This window comes from Tribolium madens, unplaced genomic scaffold, assembly GCF_015345945.1.
Source record: "Tribolium madens isolate multiple individuals breed KSU strain unplaced genomic scaffold, Tmad_KSU_1.1 Scaffold_97;HRSCAF=244;Tcas5.2_LG3a, whole genome shotgun sequence".
In the NCBI taxonomy this organism is placed as follows: domain Eukaryota; kingdom Metazoa; phylum Arthropoda; class Insecta; order Coleoptera; family Tenebrionidae; genus Tribolium; species Tribolium madens.
In genome coordinates this window covers 10,082,924-10,110,448 of record NW_025401069.1, presented here as the reverse complement: position 1 = coordinate 10,110,448, position 27,525 = coordinate 10,082,924, and the positions used below count along the sequence as shown (strand labels likewise).

Here is a 27,525-nt window from a genome sequence, read left to right as displayed (position 1 = left end):
TTTTTAGTCACTGTTTGTATTTTGGGATTATATTTGTGTTTCACAAATCCATATTTATTGTGGGGAGGGTTTTTTCGATAAAGTTGTGCAATGGAGGGTGGGGTTCATACTATCACGAATTCTTTTATGCTTTTGATGAGCAGAATGTTTCTTGCGACATTATTTTCAATAGACTGAGTCTAATTACGTTATTAATTCATCTCTTGTTGATAGAAATTGCTAAATGCGACCTACCTGGCTCGAAATGAATTCATTTTGTATTTACAACAGTTCCTTATTAATGTTAACGATCAATTATTGTTATAAAAAGTGATTATGTGCAAATTAGTTGCGTTCGCATTAAGAATCGTCCTTTCTTGTTACGCAACAGTTTGTGTTTAGCATTCAGTTGACACCATTTTTCAAAGCTGGCTATTTTACATAATTTTCCTGAAATCTCAAATCAGAATTGGAAGAAAATTCTCATAAATAAAATGTAGGAGTGAATTGTGGAGGACAAAGTTTGCAGGAAATTTTTTATGGCGTTTTAAAATAGAACGAAACGGTGGTGTGAATAGTCTGAAAGCAGTTTATTGTCAAATAAATCTGAATTTATGTAAAAAATGTAACCTTGAACTTTACTAAATTGAGTATTGAATTGGGAAATGTGACTCGATGTAAGGCCAATATTGGGGAAAAAAATACTACAATCGGGAGGCATCCAAAAGAAAATAGGAAAATACCAAATGTGAAAGCACCAAAAGTGGTTTTTGCTTTCGTCATATCGTGTGACCTAAGACAATAATAAGCCTATTGAGTGTTTGAAGGAAAAAGTGAAATTTGATTGACTGATCTAGGTCATGAGTACCGCTACTGCCTATTTAAAAATTATTGAATAATTAATTAGAGCTGATTAATTAATTCGTTAGTTATGTGATTTGGTGTATATGGTGAAATTCTAACGAGGCGGACATTTTATATTTTTGTGATTTATGTAGGTCACATTTTCCTCATTTAGAAAGCTTCCGCATTTAGATTTTCCAGAGTGGTTTTTATAATTAGAAAAAATGAGATTAGGTTTTGTTATCTACATTCATATTTTTTGCGAATTTGTGAAACATATTATGAAAAGTAAAATCCTAGTGATTACCTGGGATGATTTTTGGAACTTGACACCTACATACTAAAATGATTTTATAGAAGAATTAATTAACTCATTAACAAAGCTAGAATTGTATGTAAACTTATTATAATAGTGTTGTTTTTATTTATTTTTCGTTACACATTTTTTAACTGCGTAAACAGCTATATTCTTTTACGAATAAGAATTCCTCGTTTTGCTATTTTATGAAAGTTTTTTTTTTAACTAGACACCAGAAGAAAATCCTAATTAACTTTGAGGAGACTAAAAATACACTTAAAACTATAGTAAAAAACAAGAAAATGTGAGATGTATGTCTGTTAGTTAGACAAACATTATCACTTATGCAGAGTAAGAATTGAAGAAAAAAAATTAAATAAATTTTATAAGAGTAAAAAGACTGGTAAATGGTGTCTGTAGATTCCGAAGTTGGTAAGTGAAGCAGACTATTAAAAGAAGATTAAGGTGAGGGCATACAAAGTACGAAAACTCTAGTTCCATATTGTGCAAGCAAGTTGAGAGTTTCATCATAATACGGGTAAGTTGCTGGCTTTTTTTTTTTATAAAACTCGCCGATCCAGTGAGGTTCATTGTCTGTTAGTTGGAGCCATTAAAGTTCTTCGGTCATTCTTCAACCTTAATTTCGACAACTACTCAATTAGCAAGTTAATTTTTATCAAAGTTCCACTCCCAGTTCTAGCAATAGTCTGTAAATCGTTGGCGCCTTTTCACCAACCTACGTCTGTCTTGGGGTAATATGCATAACAATTAACACGTTTTATAATGCAAACAATTTTCATATTTTTCCCTCTTTCTCCATCCGGGCTACGCCTTGACAATGCGTTTCGCGCCCAACGATAAGAAACGTCTATCGACAACAAAAGTGGCCTAAGAGAGCTTTCGTCTCTCGGGATTGTCAAGATAGCACCCTTTTCACTAATGTATCAGATCTTCGTAATCTTAATCTTCCGAAGAACCGAAGGGAAACCTCTAATGCGTTATCCTGTTTTGATGTGATTCCAATTAAACAACGAAATTACTGGATTACCAGTTAAACCCATTTTGCTAAATCCCCGACCGATGGATAAACAATTATTTATGTCGGTTAATAGATTATGGGACAAGGAGAAGATTTTATGATTATCGACGGCGACGTTGCGAAAGCCTTGTTTTTATGCTGGCGTCGGATGTGTAGTAATTGTTTACGCATATTATCGTAAAAAAAATGCCACCTGGAATTGGCATCGGTTTGGAATAGTCTAAATAATTTGACACACTTTCCTGTTGATAAAATTCTCTTTTTACCTGGTGGAACTTTAGGGCAAAATTGAATCGAGAAAATTGTGCATTACCTGTGTACACAATGGCTTCATTAACCTTCCAGGATAAAAGTACTGTAAAATTAAACGTGTGGAAGGAAACAGGCACAATTAGATTAGCTCTGAGGACGAGAAAACCGCTTATTTGTTTTTATTGTAAAAGAGTTACTGAAGTCTGGTTTAAAATTGAAGTAAAAGCTGAGTGGAAAAGTGCCGTTTAATTGCGGACAATTTTTTTCCCAGGATATTTTGATATTGAACTGATTTCCTGGCATAATTAGCGACTAAGCAATAACTTTCGTTTCTCATAAATATGTTTTTCAAGTAAATTGGCTTCACGTATATTTATTAGTTTAATTAAAATCGCCTACTTGTAAGAAATAGAAATTTTCTATTTTTTACATGTTATTAGTAGCACACTTGTATTAGTGAACCTATTTAAGTTAAAATTGAGCAAATTATGACGAAAAGTTTTTTTAGATAAACACCCAGTTAAAAAAATTTAAAAAACGATTTAAAAATTTAAATGGTTTGTTACATCTTGGTTGTTGCAACAAAACAAGGTTAAATGTCAAGGTAAGTCTTAACAAAGCTTTAGTTGAGTAAACTTTCTCTAGAATAGGTTGAGCAGGTCAAAAGTTATAATAAAACAAGTTTTGTGGAGTAAGCTTCGCAAACAATTGTAATGTTTGTAGAGATTGTAAAAATTAAGTTCTAAATAAACAGCTGAAGAGATTTGTATTTTTATGAAAAATTAAATCGAAATATAAAATTACTATGCAGATATTAAGGTATAAAATACGAGAACCGATTGTAGCATGAAATTTAAAATTTTGAAATTACATAATTTTAAAACCATAAAATTGAATTCTAACCAATAAATTAAAAATGAACAATACAGATATAAAAAAGTTAAATCACACACTTATAAGTGTAATATTTTTTGTTAGTAACAAATGTGTTAATTAAAAATAAATATCAAAGACCAACTTACTATCCTACATTATTTTGTATGGGTTCTTACATGTTTTGCAAGATTTTTATGGTCGCACATTACACTTTGTGTTTTTCGCTTATAAAAATAAACAAAAATGTTTTACATTCTGTATTATGTGGAAAAATTCTGCCTTAATAATAGATATAAATTCTTCACAATTCGTAGCGAATATTTTAAACAGTACTTTTATCTCATCTATTACAATAGCTTTGCGAAATTATAACATTAGATGTATTTCTTTGCACATTTTGTTATTTGCATATTTTTGCAATAAGTGACAACGGAAGTCGATAATAGCAACACAACACGAAATCACTCGCAATATTTGGTGAAATGTAATGCGACAAAACACCTTTTATAAATAAATTTAATAGATTTGTTACGGTTATAAAGCGTTAATTTTCTTTATTATTCGTCGATTGCGTATACAAGGAAACTTCGTCGACGACCGTAAAAACGCAAACGCGAATAGGTAGTTTTCTAACAATTAAAATATTTCACTTCTGGAAAGTGGCGATAAGTGAGAAAAACAGCATAGCAGTCTTGTATCGCGGGATGACCTCGTGAAAACTTTACCCACTGGATTTTATTTACGCATCGTAAGCGCTTTTACGACGTTATCATATGTACCTTTCATGGTACGGCATAATGCAGGACTTTATCGTTATAAACTGGTATTAAAACGCTTAGGTTTTGAGCTCATTAAGGGCACGTAGTAAATATCTGTTTATTAGCAATTATTAAATCCTCTCATGACAAATGGTCCATCAGCACAGCTCAAAAGAACGTTATTAAATATTTAATTACGTCAAAATATATCTTGTGATGTGGTTAACTGACCCAATTATTTGCGATTAATAATGTCTGTTTAGACGTTTAAGACGACATTATTAAATTTGCTTCGGAAAAGCGACGAGACGTCAGTCTAGAAAGCGCGCGCTAATTTTCGCCAAACTTTTTTTTGCAAATTCCAATTGGAGCAAAAATGTTTGTTACAATCTAATATTGTCAGGTACGACGAGTTTGAATACACTTACATTTACCGGGTTTTAAATTTGAGTTATTTTCACTCAATGAAACAAAGATCTTTGTTGAATGATGAATATTCGTTAGTGCTGGATGGAACATCTACTATGTTTCATTATAATGACATCGGCGAGGTGGTTCTTTTCCGATTGGCTCAGGGGAACGTGATTTTTTTATTAGTCAGGGTAGTTATTACGAATTTCAATTATTTCAAGTAATCAGTGGATATAATAATTTACTCCCACTTCTGATTGAATGAATAGTCGATACTGCTGATATTATTTCAGATAATACCATATTTTACTGTGTTATTCATTGGAAAAGTGTTTAAACATTGTGCCTGCAACAAAATTGTTTACCTATTTCTTGTTTTGTTGTATGGGAAAATATTAAATTTAATTTTATTAAATGCCAATTATTGAATGTTTTTCAATAAAAAATGACAAAAACTGAGAGAAAGACACTACTAAGGTGCTTGTTTCTTTCTTTTCGATGCGGTTTTTATTTACGATGTTTTAAAACAAGGTTTGGACATTCTTTCTTGCGTGTTCTGCTTTTGAGCTATGTATTTAATTGCAGTTGATTTTTTTATATCGATTTGTTTTGTTTGTATTTCTGATTAAAATGTGCTTTGAACAGGTGAATGTTACTTTATTGATCCTATTTCTCGGATTATTATCAATTCCGCTGATCCCTCTTGGACCCTTCTTATCAATTCGGCCCATCACCTCTGTACCAGCATGGTTGACCGAAAGCCGGGAGAAGATCTGGATCACCTGACTGAGTCTATTTGCCGAATTAATTTGCCGTGGGCCATCCGGTGCATGTCGCCTGCAAATTCCCTCCGTCGTCAGCTTACGTTTACCAATTGACCCTCTTCCCTATACCTATCCGAACGGGAGCAGCTGGTGCCAACGTGTAGAGTGTACGATTAAAAATTGAAACGTTATCTCAGCTTGACTACAGCATTAAATCCGGTAAACGTAGAGCAGATTGCTGCAATAAAGCCGGATTATTTATCGAGTTGACTTGACGGGATCTGTCCATAAACTCTCTTGTACATTAACTAATGATTGTCGACGGTCCTGCGGATTGTGTTCGTTTAATGTATTCGATTCTGAGAGGAATGAATCAGTGTCGTTTTGGAATCTGATTTGTTCGGAGGTCGTTAATTGCGGCAGTAAAACCGCCTCTTCCTCGCCCAAACAACGATTTTGAGACGAGTTTGGTCTTCATTGCCACACTAGACATCTGGTGCATCACACGAAAAATTCGTGTTCTAGTTTTTTGTACGAAATTTAATACTACTTTAATAAGCCTATTGTCAGTGAATTTCTCTACAGTAGGGAAAGCAAGATTTTATCAACATATTTCACTGCACATTGATAATCGGAGCAAACTTTTATTGCACCACTGTGCATGTTGTTCTCGAAAGTTATAAAAAAAGGGGCCGAAATTATATTTTCAATACGCTTATTGGACTAAGGCTGGGCGGGTGCTTTCTTTATCTTACTATTGCTTGTTGTTATCTTTATACGACACTTTCTCAACACAATGGCTATGTGGATTGCACAATGTCCATTAAATGAAATAATTTATTACCTTGTGCTCGTTCACAGTGAAAACGGCTAAATTGACTACGATCGCGTTCATGTATGTGATTCCAAATATGTCCGAGCCATACAAGGATTGATGAAATTGTTGTCTGGAATCATACTACTAGCTACTGGACACATTTGATTATAAATTATGGTGGCTAAAAGAAGTTTTGAAGGGTTCCTTGTGACCTATCATTAAAATCTCTGCTTAAGAAACCGTAATTCATTCTGTTTTGCATCTGAGGTTAATGCTCACACGCTGACTGGTAATGATATAATCGAAAGAAATGTGCTTTGCATTCTGCGAGTGGAAAAACCACATGTAGACTTAAAGAGTGGTTAAGAAGAACCGCATCGATTTAAATTTCAATCTTACTTAGCATCGCCAGTGATGCATGAGAAGTAATGCAGTAATAGGGAGAAAGAAAAATTTTCAAGAGGTTCGTTCGTTTAAAGCGTTGGTTTTGTATTGATATGGGATGGTGTCGACCATAAAATCCACCATGAATAATATCATTATAATAATGATAAGGGTGTAAATAATAAAAACAAGATTATCACGCACATACAGGCTCGCCACGTAAAAGAAGGGATTTAATGATAGGTACCAGCATGCAGCAACGCATGTCTAGATAATAAATCAGTAATTTCCATGTTACTGCGCCCAGTCTTGTCTTCTTCTCCAAAACGACAACTCAACATTATTTCATACATTTTATAAAGTCGGATCGCCTCCAACACTCACGTTTTCTCGTCTAGACGGGCACAAAGAGCGCCTATATTTGCGCATCTCTTGACAACATTAATAAAGTTTTGCGACATGTTGGCAACCATGCAAATCATATACATGCATACACAAACAGCTTCTTGAGGGGCCCGACGAGTCGGCAGTCTTTTCGTAAAGAATTCATCGCCGGTGGCGTCTTGACGTCGCTTTAACATTTTTATAATCGTACTGAAAAGGGTGAGGGGCTTAATTTATTCCGCGTTGTTTTGGGGGATCTTTTCCGCGCACTGTCTTCGCCTGAAATTTATTCTCTTAATGAAGTTGAAATTAAATTGCGTTTGTTAGCAAAAACACAATTTTAAATTACAATGCCCGTTACGAGTTTTAGTAGTTATTCGAGACAGCTGTCACAAAATTTTCAACAAGGTCTTTAAGTGGATCAAGACTACCACACCTATTTCATCAGGAGTCCTGCTGCATGACACCACATGTATCTCGGTTGGAAGGTTATTATCTACTCTGATTTGTTGCACACATATATTTCTCTTTATGATCCAAGATACGGCACTGTGATTTTTACACCTCTTTTGATTTGATTTACAGGAAGCAAACGCTTCAGAAAGAAAGAAGGACGAAGCCACGCATCAAGTCGTAAAATTATTCGCTTTAGCAAGGACGCTTTTTTCTAAAGATATCATTTGACTTCTGACAAATTGAAGGAATATCACACGAATCTTTGGTGCTGATCTTTGCTTTTTGTAGTTTCTGTCAACTACTATTTTTTACAGTACTTCTGATATGATATGGATTCGATAATAAACCGTTGAATTGTTTAAATGTTGAAAACATTGTTGACATAATGTCTATACCTACACCTTTTGCTTTAGAAATTGTTCTACTTATTGCAGCTTGTCGAAAGTTTTGCGTACAGAAAAGGAATAAACCAAAAATTAGCATTTCTGCTTATTATCTTCAGCAGGTGCGAGTATTAAATATATGATTAACTCACGATTACAAATGCCAGCTTTTGCGTACTTCCTGTTTCGGCAGCAAGATCAAGTTTGATACGGTCGTTGTGTAATCTACTTTTAATTCCGGAAAACTTGCAGTGGAAATACTCGGTTGAGTCAAAAGTTGTTGCCACTCATAGCTATTTTGTGCCTATTTTGTGATGGGTGGAATAAACCAAAATTGGAAGGAACGGGGTATAAATACTGGACAATAAATAATTCCACATCACTTTTCATCCGTCTAATATTAAATTTAATTTAAATAAATTGATTTTGTAATTTCATAACAGCAAAAAAATAAATAATTTTCTACTCGAAAGAAGCAACTTTTGATTTTACACTTTTTAATGAAACCATTAGTGCAGATATCTTCACTAAGTAAAAGAAGATACCCACTCTTGTTATATTTTGCTCTCTTTCAGTGCTATGTTTATCTTGGAATCGTGTCGGCTGATGGTCTACTTAATCAAAATTAGGATTTAAACCTGGGTTTTTTCGTTTGGAAAATTAAGCCTCACGAGTTGAAGATAACAAGTTGAAAAGCTCGACATTGCACCGTCATCCACCTGGTCAGTGACGGCCTTTGCGGTCGACGACCTTCATTTTGAACATGTGGTCGATGATTTTATGGCGTTGGGATGGCTTTTAAAACTGTTTATTTTTCAAGGATCTCCAATTTTCAGCAGGACTGACATTCGCAACTTTTGGTGTCATTAAAAAATTAAGTTTTTTGCGGACATTGACTGTGATCTTTTATTACATGCCTAAATTTGTAATCAAATTATTTTGCAGTTAACTGTAAAGGTATTTCTGCTCTTAGGTTTATCTGGCTATACTATTTGGCCAGTTGGAATGATTATTTTCTAGGTAATTTGACTAGTTGGATTATACACAACGGCAAACATTGCGAGTTCATTCAATTAAGTGTTTAATTGTCTACAAGTTAGGAAATTTTATTTTGACTGAAATTGTTTCATTGTACTTTTTGCTGCACTTTTTACACTCTCGGACACAACCAATCAAATTACTGCACCGATTCAGGCAACGGCGAACTAAGCTGCAGTAGTTAGAAAAGCTGCACAATTTAATTATGTTAATTGCTTTTGCAGACTCTGCATTTTAAATCACTCTGGGACTTTTAACATTAATTTTATAACAAAAATTTATTTGCTTTTGTATTATCAGGAAGGATATGGCATTACTAGGTCTGATAGCGGCTCAAGTGATGAAAGCATTTGTATGCGGTGTGACAAAATGCATCATCGTTTGATACATCAGGTCATTGCCAGGGAAATTCATTCACGCAGATATTATATCCAAACGAGAAAAGTTCACTGTCAAGTCGAAAGAGTGCCTCAGGTGAAGCGAGTCGTCATTTTCTAATAATTGCTATCAGTGGACGGTGTCTTCTAATGAAGCAACTAAGTCTTGAATCGTGCTGTAGCCACCTTGATATATGATAGCGGTAAAACGATTTTTTCAATAAGATAATGATTTGGCACAGTTAGTTGTTTATGAAGCGATTGTGTTAGCGTCGTGATTTTCATGAAATGCACTTTCTGTGTCGTAATTACGGTCAGGTACGCTCTTTCATGATACCAGCACTTTTTTGGAAAAAATAGACGTGAAGAGTTTCACTTTCTAGACCTGTTGCGTAATTTAAATGTAACTTAGGAATTTTGCTTGTAATCCATATATTATGATGTCATATTTTGACACTTTGTAATAAATTGAAAAATTAGTACTGAAGTGTGATGTAATTAACGGTAAAAACGATCGTTTAGTTGTCAACCGGATTTTCGTTTGAATAATTTGAATGTGGAAGTATTTTGTCACTTACACCTACATGGATTACAATATTTTACATACTTTTTAATGCTTGTCTATTGTTTTAGTGTGAACCTCTAGCAAATTACAATTTGGTGAAATTAGAAGGAAATAAAAAATTGATTAAAGCTTTTCCTATTAGGTTTTAATTATTTAAAAAGGTTTTGTAAACAAAAAACCTGAACTAATGATGGAGTATTTATAAAATAAGACAAAAATGGTCGGTTTAGTCACTATTTTAATAAAAACTTTTACTTTTTTCAATGCATAAGAAATTTGTATGAAATGCACATGAAGATCTTTAAAAGTTTATGAAATTTTGATGTTTGAATGATATCGATAACCTAATGTAAAGTAAGTTTTTAATTTGACAGATAAGGTCAGCAACTTTTTGAGAACATATTTAGACTATGATTTTTGAAGCACTAAGTCTTTGATCTAAGAAAATTATAATAGTTATTTATTTTGTACTTAATGTTAAAGAGTGCTTTTATCAACTAATTTCAGTAGATAAAGTAGTTTTTTATCGTCTAGTGAAATAAAGTAATTTTTATTTACTCCACCTTGACCAGTGTATTCATCAGTCAAACACAAGAAATTCTGGTAGGTGAGTACAAAATATTATTATTATTTATTATTATTATTTATTTATTATTAACTATTTATTCGACGAGTTAGAGTATAAATCGGACGCTTTATTTCACGCGAGGATTATTATTAAATCACGAGTATTAACGAGTGGTTTATCATCCACGAGGTGGGGATTTACACGAAGACGAGTTCAATACAACATTTTATTCTTCGAATTGGATTCAACAAGGCTTACACTTGCTTTAAATCAGTTAAAAATAATCGACAGTGTCGAAGAACAAAAATTTTAATTGCTATTAAAGAAAGATATTTTAGTAAAATGAGGTGATTACACTTCAGGGAAAATCCGTACAAATTGAAATCTTCGAAATATCTATACCTACCAAAAGAGCGTCTTCATACAAACTTTTAGTAAATTAAAACTTAGGGTAGAATCTCTGGTTTGGGTATAGAGATTGTTTTTTTTTTTTTGTAGCAAGGAGTTCATAAATGGAAGTAAGTGAGCAGGATTTTAATTAAAGTGAAAACATCAAACAGACTTAAATCGGTACAAAAAAGTTCTCAAGTTTGTAGAATTTTGATTGAAAAATTCTTTTTTATTTTATATTTCCCATGTTAAAACCATACCTGCTCTTATTTTAATGAGTAAAGTTAAAATTTGTTAGTCAGGCGAGACAGATAATTTTAAACTAAGAAAATTGTTTTTGTTTGTAAAACTTCAAATATTAGTTGGAATTACGTGCAGGTTTTATTTTTCCATACTTTCTAGTTTCATACATCTGTAATCAAAAGTAACCGTGTTACAGTGGCCGATAAAAGCTAATGGAAAAGTAATGGATGAAAACTTTAATTAGTTCCACCTACATTTTTTGTTTCATTTCTAATGAAGCAATTTACACAAAGAAGTTGCGAGAAAAGTGGAATATTCAAATGGGGCATTATGTAGTGGTTGTTTTTCTGATAGTAGCAGCAGCGTCGTATATTTTTGAGAGACAAATATGAGACAATTTTGTTTCAAGCGTGCATTGTTTAGTTTCATGATTAAGAACATAAGCACCAGCATGACCTGAAACGGGAACGAACAAAATAGTGAAAACAAACACTTATCTGTTTGAATCTAAATAGAGTAGCTATAAATTCTCTGTTTCAGTTTCAGCAAAGTTCAAGTTCCTCTATTACATTATCTCGGAATTACATTCATATAACGGCTTTCTAAATATTACCAATTCTCAATATCCAGTCACTATTTAAATAACGCCAAACATACACCTACCGATTTTACATGATACTAAGTCTATTTACACAAGTAATAAATTACAATAATTGCTTTATTAATCCTTAGGCTGGACTTCTCAGTTACGTATTTGGTAACAGTGACTGAGTAGAATTTTCGAGGCTTCAGAAGGCGTTTGAAGATTAATAGATACGAAAGGTATTAAGAAACAAACGCAGATATGTAATTGGCGGAACGCATCGATTAGTCGGTATTTCGGTAGCAAAAATAAATCATGCGGTGGACCACCAATCTCGATTTTCGACTATAATGACAGAAACATAGCTTTTGGACGATAATTAATTTACTAATGTACCTACTTAGGAAAATCTGCAAGCTCTACAACCGGCTTAGTTAACTACCACCATTAAGCTCACACGAAATTGCAGCTTCTTAAACGGTCAAATTCACTCAAGAGAAACAATGCCGAAATGGTTGTTTAAGTTTGAATTTAAGGCAAAAAAGTTTTTTTTTTTAATTTCCACTACCTATAAATTTAAACGTTTCACTTGCAAAGAAATTAAAACTTTGTTTAAAAAAAAATAGTCTAGTTAGTCACTAATGTGATTGTCAATAATCAAATGAGCTTTTGTTGGTATTTTGAGTGAAATAGTCTGTCGTAGGGTGAAATTAAAATAGTATTCCATTCTGAGAACATTTTATTGTTTTGTTATTTTCAATACAAGAGAAATTAAAACCAATAAAAGTATACGATTTGTAAGTCATTCTGGTGAAATGACAGTGCTGAAATGCAGTTATTGTTTCTCTTGGATATAAAACTGCCAATAAAAAAATGGTAATTTCAAATTTTTATTTCATTAGTGTGACTTTATATGTCATCAAAACGTGATATTATCATAACCGAAAATTAAAATCCGCGAAAAGAGTAATAAAAAAATTATATTTCTGATTCAACCACTAAAACTCGGCACAGCTATCATCATGTGATAGCTAAAAGTCGTGAACTCAAAGCACTGACACTTGTAACATCACGCTTTTTTAATTGTGAATGAGGTCGTGCTTTTTTATGATCCACCCTTCATAGTGACCATTGTTCTTGGTACAAAGGAAGGGCAAAATTTTCTCTTCTGTGGGCGCTCTTTGTTCCGTTCTTTGGCTATTAATGAGATATCTCGCAGGTGGAAATCAAACGGCGTAATGATTAACCGCAGATCATAATTTATGCCGATGCGATTGCGAACAAGATTAGTGGTGTTTGGATCGCCTATCGTAGTATCACAATTATTGATAGGATGATTCATTGGCAGAGATGCAACTCACGTTGGATGTTCTGAGAACACATGACTTTTGAGAAAAATTATTTTTTGGTGTGGAAAGCTTGTTCTGGCATGAAATATGAGTCCGTTTGCAACTTTATAATAGGGAAAAAAGTCTGGATTAATGAAATTGCAGCATGTGCACCGCGCTGAAAACCGGAGGACACGAAGCAAGGAAATGTTCAGCATGGGAGTGTTTTATTATGGTCCTGGGAAACATTGTGATGCTGACAAACTAAATTTATTGTCACGAGGAAATTAAATCGACTCTTTTAAACGAAATACGCATGTACCTTGCCTGATTATAATGTTAAACTCGTAGATCTTAGAGTTTAATTAAACGTAAAAGACAGTCGTCTTATATTAATTAAATCCATCGTAGACTGATGTTCTTACTATGCTAATTCATATTTAATCTTGCTAAATAATGGGACGCCTTGGCGGCTCCGTATTCAGCAGATATGGAGCCGTTTTCAGAAGATTCACTTTAAACACATTTAGTCAGTTGATCCCGAATTGTGTCACAACTCGCGGTTTTCTTTGAGCTACAAACGATGTTCGTGTCTTGCATTAGTAAAATGATCCGCTCGACTGAATACTGAAACATCGATGTTACCTTTTTCACCGAAATTTCGCCGTCTTAATATCAATCTCAATATAAGCACTGTTACCATATTTCACGGTTTTATGTGTTTCTCCAGGAGCATCGGTAGTTTTCCCGTGAAAATACGAACAAATTCAACCACTTTAAATTCAGAGTTCTCGTTTATGTTCGCCGGTGCAGTTGCATCTTGCATTTTCTCATCGCCGGAGAGAACGAATACTTTTATTGGACGAACGTTGACTACCGAGAAGCTTTCTCTATAAAAATATTAATGTTGGCTTTTTTTCCTATTGTATTTTGTTTCAATGTTTTTCTTGAAAAGTGGCAATCTTTCTATTTGACGTGATCTTTCAACAGGACGGGAATCTAAAAAGTCTTCAGTGTTCGAGGAAGTGTGAAAATGCAAGGATTTAGTGGATATTGTGTATAAACAAGAATAGTAGCAATGGGAAAATCCGGATTTTTCTTTACATTCTCTCGTGTGATATTGAATTCCACGTAAAAATGTAGTTATGAAGCAACGTGTGAACCGTTTCCGCGAGGAAAAACTTTGTAATCCAATCAACAAAAAATGTTGCAGCTTTACGGATTGTTATTGCTATCAAACTCACTTCTCATCAAATAAACTATATCCCCAGCGAAGTTTTCTCATGAAATATATGTATTACATTAGAGGTAGGATTATTTCCTTACTTGGAGGATTTGGGTTATCTGTCCGAGAGGCGCAGCCTCGAGGTTAGACGCAGCCAGGGTGTGTAATGAAATATTCCCAAATAATAGAATATTTGTTTTTCTAACAAAGTTTCATTGACGTAATTGCTATGCAAACTAATTCCTACATAATCCTACATAAAGCACTTCCCAACTAAGAGATGGATTGACGTATTTCCAATCTCTAAAAGGTTTAGCAATTGTGAATAAACATGTGTCTATTTTTTTATATCATTTCTACTTGCCACACATTCCTGGAAATTGCATTGCCATTCAGAGTATTCAGACACATGTCTCGGCAAATTTCGTAAATTTGATTTCGTAACGTCTTGATGTGTCTAATCGGATTTTTGTTTTTCAGGTAAGCAGTGTCCTTGCTAATTATTTAGTTCGGTAAGTAACACGATTAGATTTACATGATTATCAGCTTTCGGTTTTTGTTATGATCTTCTAAATTTCATAATATGCATTTACTTATATGCAGTTTTACACGGGCGTAGAAGAAATACTATAGTTTCAAGTTGTTACAATTAAGTCACACATAACATTCAAACATAAACAAAACCCTTGACACGGGAATGATTTTTCACCGTTTATTTTAGTTGAGCTATTCAGTAATCTGATATCAAAAGTGCTTCCTTGTCTAGATGTGTATTCTACCATAACAATAGCAACAGACAACAGCATTATAATCTCGCAAGATAATAAAATTCCCACATTTTATTAAGACCTTATGTAATGGCGTCTAGTTTTAAACAGAATTTCCTGCATGTCATTTTGTCCGATTTACAGTCAGTTTCCACGAAGGACTCTAATTCCGTATGTAAATACTAAATGGACATTTGTGACCTTTCTTTATTCATGTTTCCTTAATAAACATGGACACCAGTGGGCGATTTATTTTCCTTCTTAGCAACATCCTTCAAGCTGAAAAAACACGACTTTTGTAAAAGTCACTCAAGACAATCTCGAATCAATCAGTTTTCAGTTGTTTTTTCACGCTCGGCATATTAGAATTAAGCCACGACTGAAATACTCGTACTAAAATTAGTTTCACTATTTGAGATGTCGTCAGCATTAGGAGTATGCCAAGTTAAGTAATAAAACTGTTGTGTTACCTGTAAGTGCAGTAAGCTTTATGGGTCAAATTATTACGGCGCCTCTGACTCGTTGAGCAGAAAAGTTAACAAACCTGCATAATAAATTTCGGACTTTTCTGCCGAGGCTTCCTGCTGAGAAAAACTCGAGGAACAAGATGTGTTCATCGAAGCTTTTACTTTTTTCGAATCAAGTGATGATATCTCACTCACGAATGAAACTATTCGAAATTGTTCGAGGCGGATCGATGGTAAAACAATTTTGTTACACGATATTCACCTGCTTTGCTATCTGTGGAACCGCAGACTACATTCAATGGTTTTGATCAAGGTCGCCCGGATGCCCACTCGTCAGGAATCCGCAAGTTAACAAAGGGCCTGTGGGCCGACAACAACGCCGACCTTATATATGTTTGAAAATGTTATGTCTAGCAGGATGACAAGTCCGTAGCGAAAATTGATCTCGCCGATGGCGAATTTCAAAAAATTTTATCTTCTGCAATAGTCACAATTACACAAATTATCGTGGTTTTATAGTTTTGAAAAAAGCTTTCAGACCTTTGACTTTTCAATCAGAAGTTATCTTCATCATATTTATACCGCATCTAACAAGATTTGCATTTTTCTGTTTCACGTTGCAAGGTTGAAGGATCACAACAACAAGAACAAAATTTGCGTATATTGCGATTGGTGAGTTAACTAGGAATATGTGTATTATGCGGGAGAATGCCATTTTCAGTGGAGAAGATTCTCTTTGGTGCCGCCTTTATCATCGTCAATTTCACACTCACAAGATTAACTGATTTCACGTACTTAGTAGATTTCATTACGTCGAGAAATTACAAGTAATTGGAAAACGACTGCAAGAATTGTTTCGTCGTTTCGTTCTTGTTACGGTTTCTTTTGTAAAAAGATGAATCGGGGAAGCTTGCCAAGGAATTTCATCAGTGCATTACTGCACTGCAGGCTGCAATAGTACAGATTTTTATCTTCGTCGACGATTTTTACATCGCACTTCATTTAACCAGTCACGAGGTCACGATTTCATCATTTATTTTAATTTAAATCGAGGGAAAAACATAAACAGCGAATGAAAACGGGTTTTTCTCCAATTAAAATTGAGATGATATGAGAACCTGTTTGTTTACGAATTTAATCCACTGCTTAGGAGGCAGAAGAGTTGTTTTCGATTTTATATATAGACAGTAAGCTATAGTTGAGGCATTATAGGCGGTTGACCGGCGAGGTTTTGGTATGATGCCAAAAAGTTGTATTGACATTTTAAGCGTGCACAAAAAACCTAAAAGGATAAATTCAAAAACATGACACCATCAATCAGTTTGTAACTGGATTGTTTTTGGTTTAGTCACTTTTGACGGGTCTTGTAAAAACACCTACAAAGTTTACAAACATCGAAATAATTTCGTAATGTTTTTTCAGAGCACGCAAAGTACCACTTGTTTGATTTGCATACAAGAGGGAAAAAGAATAATGGAAAAAATAAGTTTTGCTCATTTGTGACATAAAATGTTCACATTTTCATAATCGTATAGTGAAGAGGCTTCGAAATCTTTGGATGCAACATGAGGTCTATAACATTTGTTTATCCACTAAGTAACTACAGATTAATGTCTACTTTATTAATAGGAATCTAGGCGCATTTATAAAGGCATTATGTGTGTCTGGAGTCGTTGCATGTGTTTTCTCAATATAAGTGACCATATTCCGATAAGGAAAGCTGTATCCGCAGATGTTTCTTCTCGTGCTCAGTTTAGGTTCCATGACCGATTATGGACTTTGAGTACAAGGGTATGTTGGATCTAGGTGCACACCGCATCCTACGAGTAATAATTGAAGAATTCCATTGAATGCGTACATGGAATAATGAAGACGAACGTCATGCATTGATGACTAACATCTAACGGTTAATTTTTTTTAATAATGGAGTTTTTAACGTTTTTTGATTGGATTCCGTCAACTAACAATATTCCATTACTCATGCCAGGTAGTTTTATTAAAATACGGAACATCTTATCTACACAAAGACATGAATATTCATAAACTCTGTAATTTACTCGAAGCTAATATGTGATGAATGCAGTTGTAATCTATGCACTTAATTGTTGAAGTAGACGGCATTGTTGATCTCGATCTTAGGACCTCACAAGGTAAAAATGTTGCTTCACCAAAGATAATCTGTAGATACGTGGAGGTCTTATAGTTTTTTCTTTTAACGTGCGTGTAATTTGACTTGTTTACAATAGAATTGTAATTACTCATAGATAAACACTATTACTATTATTTTTATCGGATCAAGGCCGTCACGAAGGTGATTTTTTTCCCGTGAAAAATTAATTTCTGTTGACATCCGCACAAGCTTTATGCAACGTTTGTGAAATTTAACAAAAATTGGGCCTAAAGTGTTACAGTTTACGGATAAAATGCCATCACTTTGGTAGCAACGTTTATATAAAATCGGTTCATGCGGACATGCCAATCTACAAACTTTTGTTATAAGGGGACATAGAACTAGAGAAGTTTTTGTTGATTCCCAGAATAATAAACTTGTTTCTGTCCGGGTTGGGGAAAGCCTAAAATAATGTTTGCTGAAAAATTCGAATGAAATTATTTTACACCGGTTGTAAAAAGGGCGAATGTAATAAAAGAGAAACAGGTAAGTCCCGGTTCGAATTTTTCGAAGGGCTGGCACAAAAGTCGGCTTGCATTGTAATTGTTCATTACTTTTATGGCGGGAATACCAAGGTGTCGAGTAAAAACATGTCTGGAATTTCAGACAAAATTTATCCGCTTTGAGATTAAGTTTGGGAAAGAATTTGTTTCACAGCTTTGCGTATTTGAGCCTAATGTGTGGCACTTAAACATTCTTCTTCCTATTCTTAAATTATTTTCTTTCGAATGTTTACATAAGAGAAAGAAGGAAAAAATCATGTTTCCCTAATTTGGTACCTGCCAAATATAGCCAGTTTGGAAATCCTTCTGTTCATAAAATTTTGTTGTGTGTTAATACACTCACTTTCGATGTTTACATATTCGCTTGTGTTAATAGATGAAGAAAAATAACAATTGAAGGAAAGTGTGCTTGTCGTCTAAAAGTGTATGACAATTTTCGAAATTTTACCAGCAACGTCCCATTTCTTTAACTTTTATCTGGAAGGCCAGGATTCGACCATCAAATGTTACATCCATGAATCGTGGTGCTCAGGTTCGTCGAGAAACCAGCGAGATCACTCTCTCTTTTGCCCCCCTGGGTCTCCGGTGCCCCGCCAAAGTTACCGGTCGGTCCTCCGCAACAAGCACGGCACGACCAGTCGTCCGGTCGCGCGTTCTTCCATCAACATCGACGTGTTTGTATGTGCGTTAGTTGTGTGTTTAGTGATGTTTTTCATATTTTTGACGGAAATTGTCTTTTGTGCGGTGGAATGTGACCGAGAATTGTGCGGTGTGTCTTCAAGACTCTAGATTATGGTAATCGGGGTTTTTGTCTTGTGTCTCTCGAGTGGATAATCTCGGGGTAATCCTGACGGTTGCGTGGTCTTAAATTAACGTAATTGAGGTATTTTCACGTGCTTTTGGGATCACCTTGAAAATCTAGAATCTGTACCATTCATGTCAAATCACCGGATTTGTTAATTGGAGTCTGTTTATTTACAAGTAGAATTTTGGTGTTACTCGAATAATAGTCTTTTTTGTTGGTCCTTTTACTGTAATTTGTTTCGGTTTTCAGGATAAAAAACGAAAATGGCTTTGTTAGATTTCAAGGATTAAAGTTTAATAATGGAGTATACCAACAAATCCAAGTATACCGGAAGGTTAATCATCGGCAACAAAAAATAAATTATCATACAGATACACATGTGCGTGCTTGTAATCTAAAATTAATGTTTCTATAATACTCTAAAAAATTATTTTGTGGTTATTAATCAGTGCCGCTCTTTAATAAATATTTGCGCAGGATTTTAATCTAAATTGGTGTGGTTTTAAAATTCGCAAATACCGACAATTTGTCATTATTGAATTGGATACATATTAGGAGTGCCATTGTTTTGACAGTCATTGTAAGTAATGGAACGACATAAGTAGATAAGTATCTATTAATTCTTCAATTTAACTTTCTACAAGGGTGTACCTTCTTACATTTAAGGTAAACGAACGTGGAAATTTATTGTTGCATCATGGATGCGTGGGTGTATTTTAATCGATAAACAATTGTAATTTTACCTGACCTTATACCCGTGTATACAAAACAAAAATAAATAAACTGTAATGTAATAGCCTCATTAAACATACCATTCTTTGAATAACGTCAAGATTTGCGTCTGAGAGTTTCAAAAATTTGAATAATGTTTTCATAAAGCGGCCATAATTTGAATTTTACTTGACATACAGTTGCACATTACGCGTCTTACATAATATTATTCTTAACAAGGCAAGGTAGAGAATGCTGTTAATGGTCGGTAAGAAAGTAACAATATCCTCGCAAAACAATGAGTATTATCGTGAAAGTGTAAAGATGAGCGCACAATGAACCATTGAAAACGTAGCATTAAGTGTGTGCACATCTAGTTTATTTTTTACGTTTCGTGGCGTTGGAAAATATTCAGTTTTCATTTCTGGGAAGGAGTGTTGATGGTTTTCAAACGACCGCTTCCTGGTTCATATTGAAATTAATCGTGTCTTAACGGCTCATATCATTTTTTACCGTTCCGGTTTACGTACTCATGGGTGTTCGCAATCAAAACTGTATTCGTTTCCGGTTTTGAGTCCTAGGGAAATTTCACACCTGTGACTTCGGAGAAGGTGTTAAAGGTTTATCTAGGCTGATATCTAATCGGAAAATAACATTCTGAGGAGCGCATGAATTTGTACGCTGGCGGCGCTTAGAATATTAAATTCTGAACATGTGTATGTAGTTTACAGATGATAGACAGCAAAAAGTGAAACAGAAAGGCATACCTGATATTTGTTTAATAATAATTAATTTCTTGTTGAAAGACATATTTTATTTCATTTTTTCTAAGTATTGCATAGGAATGTAGTACCGTTGCAGTCAAGAACTTTATTCGAATTCTTAGAAATAACGCAAATATTATGCATATTACCTACTATACAAATTATATTTCTAATGTACAGGACGTGATAATAATTTATAAAAGACAATAACTATAAAATAACTCATATTAATATACATCTCTCATAAGATCGATTAAAGTATTTATTTACAATTACTAATAATATGCGGTGATTCTTTCCCTTGGTTGGGAAGTGATTTATGTAGACTTACCATTGTTAAGGGCCCATCAATTGTCAAAAATGCAAATTGGTTGCAAAGCTGTTTCGAGAACCACGGTGAGAATTGCATTACATTTTTCAACTAACCTCGAGGTTCCACCTTTCGGTCACATGACCTGAGTGTTTTGAAATATTTCCGACTTGGTTGTAATATACTATACATACCTATACTATGTATACTATAAACAGCAAAGAGTATTCTTTTGAAATAACAAATTTATTTGTTTTTATATTTTGTACATTCGTCAGAGTTAAACTGACCTCTTATGCTTTTATTTTTGATTAACAGTCATAAAGTCAGTAATATTTTGTTTGTTGTAATCATTAGAGACCTAGATTTTTATACACAATCCATGCAACGGAAGTCATTAAAAAAAAATAAGTGTTTAAAAAACTCAATCTTTTTTGGAACATCAAAGAATCGGAAAAGCGTTCACTGAAGCAGAAAATTTCCGAGCTGGTTTATTTCTGTAAGTGTAACTTCTTGTTTATTTAGTCTGGTAGGCTTGAGCATCTATTAATTAGAAAAAGTTGTAGAACTCGATTGAATCCAAGGACGAAATAATTTTTGCTTTTTGCGACTGAAGTTGGGTTTATGAGTGAAACAGAAAGGTCTTGAAGCAAAATTGGAATTTTCGGCATTCTTTTAAATTGTTGTAACAATGGCTGCCCACAGCAGAACCATTTTTTGATTTGCATAATTATGATTTGTTGTGTTAAAATAGCGTCAGTAGGTGTCAAAAAATGATCCATCTTCAGGACCTAATTTAATTACTTTCTAATTCTTAATCATTCGAATGTATTGTAAATATTTAGACATTTATTGGGTTTATTTCGTAACATGGTGTCACGATCGTGAGCGCGGAAGATAGGGCATCATCCTGAACTCTCACTTTTTAATAAGCCTCTCATTTCGGTGAATTTTTCGGATCACGTTCGCATAATTATTTATTAAATGTCGGTTTTAATAAGGATCTCCTACGCGATTCCGACGAAATTAAGAGTGACACACCTCTGTTTTGGTAGATTTAAATAAATTACAGTACGGTCGGGGTTGGTGGGCGAACTAGTTAGTAGTGGTGTTACGTAGGCATTTTCAATTGATTTATCAAACTGCGGTGGCTATTATACATTTAAATCATTGTTTTATGGTAATTTTGGTACAAAGCAATTCCAATATGTGACATTCAGACACCATTAGTCTTGGTACAGTTGGTAATTTTAACGCTTCGTTAATTTTGATGTTAAGAGAAAAATTGTAGGTGTGTTTCGTGACTCTGCAGTGGTGTGTTATTATGTAATATTGTCCTCTAATTTTTTACTGATTTTTTATGGATGAACGGCCTAATTGCCCTCATTGACTTTCCTTCTTTCTATCGTAGCAGTTTTAATTAGATTTATAGTAGGGAAAATGTGATCGTGTAATAATAAAATTTTTAGCTGTCACAAATTGAAGTTTAATTTTCCAGCTTGAAAATTACCGGAATAGAGTTTATTGTTTATTGGTATATAATTTTAACGTGATCCAGTTTTCACAATTTTAAATCAGATTAAATTGTTACTTATTCTAATTTATTCTATAATGCTGTTATCATCAATCTCTTGGCTGTAGGTAAATCATGATGGAATGCTTTCCGCAATGTCCTTCCTGCTCTTTCCACTTTTAATTATTTTAAATTTTATACTCTGTATGTCAAGTATTATTTATTAGCCTGGCTTGATTGCAACACTTTCTTCTCATGACCCTTTCTCTAATTTCACATTGACTTTTTACGTGTGCAATGATTTATATTGTTATCTAATAGAAATGTTATTGTGTCTACTATATCCAAGTCTCTATATAATAGAATTTCCGAAAATGTATTACAAAATTTGATCAGATAGTGGAGGTCGTACAAGACTTGTATTTTTACCAGATAAATCGCTGTCATCTGTTGCTCAAAAGTTGATTGACATATGTTCTTCGTAATGGAATTATCGTCTAACGGCAGTCATGATTACCACTGTAATTTTACAATAGAGTTGTTTGAATTCCGATAGTTACCACAATAAGCCACCAGGAATCATTACGTGCGAAGACACTTTCAATCTGTCTTCTTGAAGAAAAATAGCTTTATACATTGGTGGCTTGACTGAATTGAAATAAATTGTGGATTTATTAATATTTTATCTCTTTATCTTATTTTTAATTGATGGGTTGTAAAATGAGGTCAGTTTATCGTGTAAAGATTGAAAGATATGCCATCAACATGTTAAAAATGTAAATTTTAATAACACAGTATGAAATGCGATAGGTCTATCAGTTGAAAAATGTTTAAACTGGAAACTGATACACAACTAGGTTGCTAACTTATCGCTGTTGTAATTTTAAGGTATCTTTTAAATGAGTTAATTTACCCGGAAGTGTGAAGTTTTTTGCACCTATCGTACCTAAAATTATTCATTTGATTTGTAAAAATATAAACTACATTAGAATTTATAATATGTACGAAGCTACAGTATAACTCAAAAAAGATGGAATCTAATACGAAACTAAAATAAATTAAGAAAAGAATGCCGTCTAACTTGCCTTTTAAGTGGTGGAAACTAAAAACAGGAGGATGGTCACAATAGGATATGAGGAAAAGTAATTTTTTGTTCGAAACTGCCAAAATCAATATGCTTTATTGCATGCAACTAAATAATTAATTGAATCTCGTAAATGATTTAAAATTTTGAGCATATATGAATCATGCTGGCGAAACAATGGCAAAGTGCAGTTTTATTCAAAAGGAATTTTTAATTCGAAAATGCACCCTTTTATAAAGCAAATTAGACGTAAATGAACTGTGATTTGAAATTCTCAATTTAAATTTTTTCAAAATAAAAAGCATTCCTGAAATAGGCTTTTCGTACATTTTTAAGCATCTATTGTTACAGAAGTTTTTCGTCTAGACATCATTGTTACTTTTTTCCGTTGTTTCTAAGTAGAGATTACATCGATTTTGTGTTAGTTTCGATGAAATAAATCGAGCGAAGATTTAACCGCAATCGTAACTTTTTAAATTTAAATGTTCGATGTTAGTAACCTTTTACAAGGATAACAGCATTTTGTGAGTAGGATCCGGACAATGTTTGCTATTTTTATCTTTGGCATTAAAATTAAACTTTTATTTATTTCGGATGTGATATTTTTTCGTTCGCTGTAATTGAACGCTTTCTATTTCCATAATAGATGCAAGGTTGTACTTATGATTATCATTGTTATTCATTTGAAAGTTGTTAGTGTAATGTGGTGCTCTAAAACTCTGAACTAATAGAGTTAAGTCATTCGTAACATGAATTTACATTGTAATTATGCTTCACTGAAATCAGCAGGGGATAATAATGCATTAGTTGCTTTAGCATATTATCAGATCTATATTTTCGACTATTTATTTTTTGATGTCGTTGAATGAATATGTATACAGAATTTGTCCGATTATTTAACTTTTTCATTGTTGACGTTGGCCGGTTTGTCCATTATATTTTTATTGAATTATTATCAAACAATAGATACAGCCAATGAACGCTGAAATAATCACATGCAAATTTCACTGTCACTTAGGGGAAAATGGATATTGCAACATTTTGTCAATCTACACTTTTTCAATTATAATGAAATTTCACACCTTTTTGAAGCTTTTGTTTAGTATTGTGTCTTTGTCAACAAGGCGTCCTTGCGTGACGGTATTTGCGCTAAATAAGTAAGTTTCTTTTTTCGTTTTGCGTACATTTGATTCTTTTAATGAACTACTTGCTAATCAAAGACGTGATTAACTTCTGGCGCACTTGGAGTTACCGTTACGGTTATGCGACGACGGCACGATTGAGAAACATTCCGCCTTTTCTACAACGCCGCAGCTGGTTTATCGAACCGGCCAGTTATTTTATTACGGATAATCTTATCATCTCGGTTTCCTGGTTGTCTGTGTCGTCTGCAGGAAAGACGGTCAATATTGATATTTGTTAGCTAATTCGGACAAGAGCTTCTTAGTAATTCAAAAGGGGTTATTAAATTTGGCATAGTGTCTAATTGTGTCGTTCGAGACATGATTATTAATCGCGTGGATTGATTTTTGTCTTGTCAGCAATTTGCTTCCTGGTGCGGTGATGGATGGCACAAGTTCATAAATGGAAGGCTCTTTTCCGTATCAGCTGCTAGTTAAGTGCGAAATCTGTCAGAATTGCAACGATTATGATTGATTTGCTTAGGTTCATGATGAATGTCGACTAATAAGACAGTTTAAACCAAATTAACTTATTGTAATAATAAGCAGACTCAATTTTTTGTACTGGATTGGTACAGATTCGAATATCCACAAGAAACAAAGATTTTAATCGTTAAACGTGTAGTAGTAACAAAAATATTCGCTCAGGTTGAAAACGACTTTACGTTGGACTCTCCAGCCGCAATGAAATTGGCGGAATGGCTGAACGTTGTGCATTCAAATGCAAACCCACCAAGCGTGTGGTTAAGTAGAAGAATTTCAGTGTTACTCGCGACTTAGAGAGGAAAGAAGCAATCATGAAGCCAATTACGTTCGAAAATCTACGCCGATTGGTGGGAGGAGGTCGGAAAAAACGGGAAAAAGAATCGTCTTTCAAACGGAGTGATTCATTTAAACGAATATCCATAAGAAAGAGTTACCTAGATAGAGGAAAGAAAAAACACATCTCGAAGTTAGAAGTGGCTACGCAAACAGTTGCCGAAGAGGATCTCTTAAAGTTAATCGAAACAACAAAAGTCGATTCATGCGTACAAGTGGACAAATCCGAATTGAGTGGTGCCACTTACGAGACGACCAAATGTACCAAAACTAAAAAGAGTGAAACGAAAAGTGGACCGGGACAAAGTGTTATCGCGTACGGTCAGTGGTTGAAAGGTATACGCAAAGATGAATCGTCTGTGGTGTGTGGTATTAAAGGCTCTGAACGAACTGTTATTTATGTACCAGCATCTGACGAGGTGCAGCCAAGCTCTCCTATTATCCAATTGTCTTGTTCACCAGTTTTTCGGAAAAAATCTCCTTTGTCGAAACGTAAAAGTAAACAAAACAGTCCGACACTACAGCGGAAGGAAAGTAACGATTCCGCGGTGGAGATGTTTCCTTGGGGAGATTCATCCGAGGTAAAAAAATCTCCCTTGTTTAGGAGAAAATCCCGCCAGAGTCCTGCACCTTTAATGCCCGATTCTGGAACAGAAGAGATGTGTTCTTTGTCGATAAGTTTGGGGAGAATCTGGATGGATGCTCCACAAGGAATGGCACCGAGAAGTCTCGAAATGCCGAAAACGTCCGGATCGTCTGCACCTGCTCATCACTCTTTAGATAGTGCTTTAAAAGACTTACGAGATGACCCTATCGTGATTAATCGTCTCCAAAGGAGACCCACACCTCCGGTTGCACGGACATTATCATCCACCAGTAACACGACAGTGTCTACCGGTCTTTTTTCGAGTAAAGATTCCGGTTTTTCTTTTTCAACGACAGCTCCTAAACTAAGTGATTTCAATTCGCACGTGCCAGTCTCATCTTCTCGTGGTTTTTTCCGGAAGAAAAAACCCAAACCGAAGCTTTCTGTCAGCAGAGATGGTTACTTTAAACGTACAAGTGGTGCTTTAACAGAAACTAAACGAAATTCTGTTCGGCGTAGGAGCAGCCGCAAGAAAAAAACGAAAACGAAGAAAAGCAGAAACTCTACCAAGAATGACCTCTATCAAGTGGTCGTTAGCCGTCCTCCCAGGTCGTTACGTTCTTTAAAATTGGACCCCATGATATTCGTTCCGCCAGAAAAGAGAAAAACTTCCGTGACCCGAAAGCAGTCATTTAAGATCGGAATGCGTGAAATAAGGAATTTCGATCCTTTGGATAGTGCGATGTATTCGAGGAGTGTGAACGAGAGCGCCGACGAGGGGCTCTACGAGAGTCTCCCCGGAGAATACGACGATCTCTCCGACGAGCAGCCTCTCAGTGGACGTATATCACGCATCAGCCTACGCGAGGAGGACTACGATTTGCCCTCTAATGATTTCGTTCCCGTTTCGGAGGAATCGATTGCAAGTGATGAACCGAATTCAGTTTCGAGTTATTATATTGTCCCTGGAGTATCACCAGTGCCGCGGAGGCGGCCTGTGCGTCGGAAGAAGTCAGGATTAACACATAAGAAGAGTATCACCTATGTGGTTAAGCCTAATATTAAAAGAGTTTCGTCAACGTTGCGTAGACCAGCGAAGAAATTAGGTGAGTAATAATGAAAGAGAGCTTTTCAAATGATCTTTTATTTCTGACGCGGATTTGTTGGAATTTAATTAAAAAAAGAGTTAATCTCTAATAATCTTCCATTCGAGTTAATCGAGTGAGACGTGCAAGGTTGAAGAAATGTATGTTGGAATGGAATTGCTCGGGGCTGTTTTAACACTAGTTTTATAAGAGATTATTGTAAAACCGGTATGTGTTTAACACTGGTAATAATTTCTCGTTCAAATGAAGATTTTGCTGTTAATTGGACGTGTTTTATGTCTGTCACGGTTTTTGCTCTACATCCATACTCGTAGTTCGACAATTAAAAACTATTAGATTAGATTTTTAATCTAGTCAAGATAAAAGCCGTTTCATTGTTCATTTAAAACAGACCGTTTCATTACGTAGCTATATATTTTAACGAGTAAAATGCAATTTGACCGGGTGAAATGCTTAATTTCAGTAATCACAGAATAACGTTTGTTTTGCGTCCTTTTCTAATTAAGCACTTTGTTATAAGCCAGAGTGAGATATATTAGGCGATAATTCTGAAAGCGATGTAAATTATACAGAGGCAAGAATTTAAACGAAAGAGAGAAATTTTGAAATCGTGCTGTAATGTAGAGCTATACCAATTTGGAATTTTGAGAAACTGCGATCGGTTTCAGAGGTAAAATAAATTTTAAGCCTATATTATATTTGAGGGATCGCCGTGAAAAAACTTTACTGTTATTGATTTCACATCAAAACTTTAATCTCGATAGAAGTTGATTCTTCA

The 27,525-nt window shown here is 34.4% G+C and overlaps 1 protein-coding gene across 13 annotated transcripts in view; it reads left to right on the top strand.

The window, feature by feature from the left end:
• Nucleotides 1-27,525, top strand: part of LOC123015177 (disco-interacting protein 2) — a 77,927-nt gene that overhangs the window by 10,057 nt on the left and 40,345 nt on the right. For 7 of the 13 annotated variants that reach the window (XR_006413367.1, XM_044414763.1, XM_044414762.1 and 4 more), the window contains exons 1-2: nucleotides 18,509-18,663; nucleotides 24,885-26,747. The exons of 5 other annotated variants lie outside the window; for them this stretch is intronic. Coding sequence is in view for 7 of the 8 variants with exons in the window: in XM_044414763.1 (XP_044270698.1) it covers nucleotides 25,034-26,747 (1,714 nt within the window). In the remaining variant the exon portion in view is untranslated. Of the gene's footprint in view, nucleotides 1-18,507; nucleotides 18,664-24,884; nucleotides 26,748-27,525 lie in introns of those variants that run through there. One more of the 13 variants, XM_044414757.1, reaches the window with a different exon arrangement.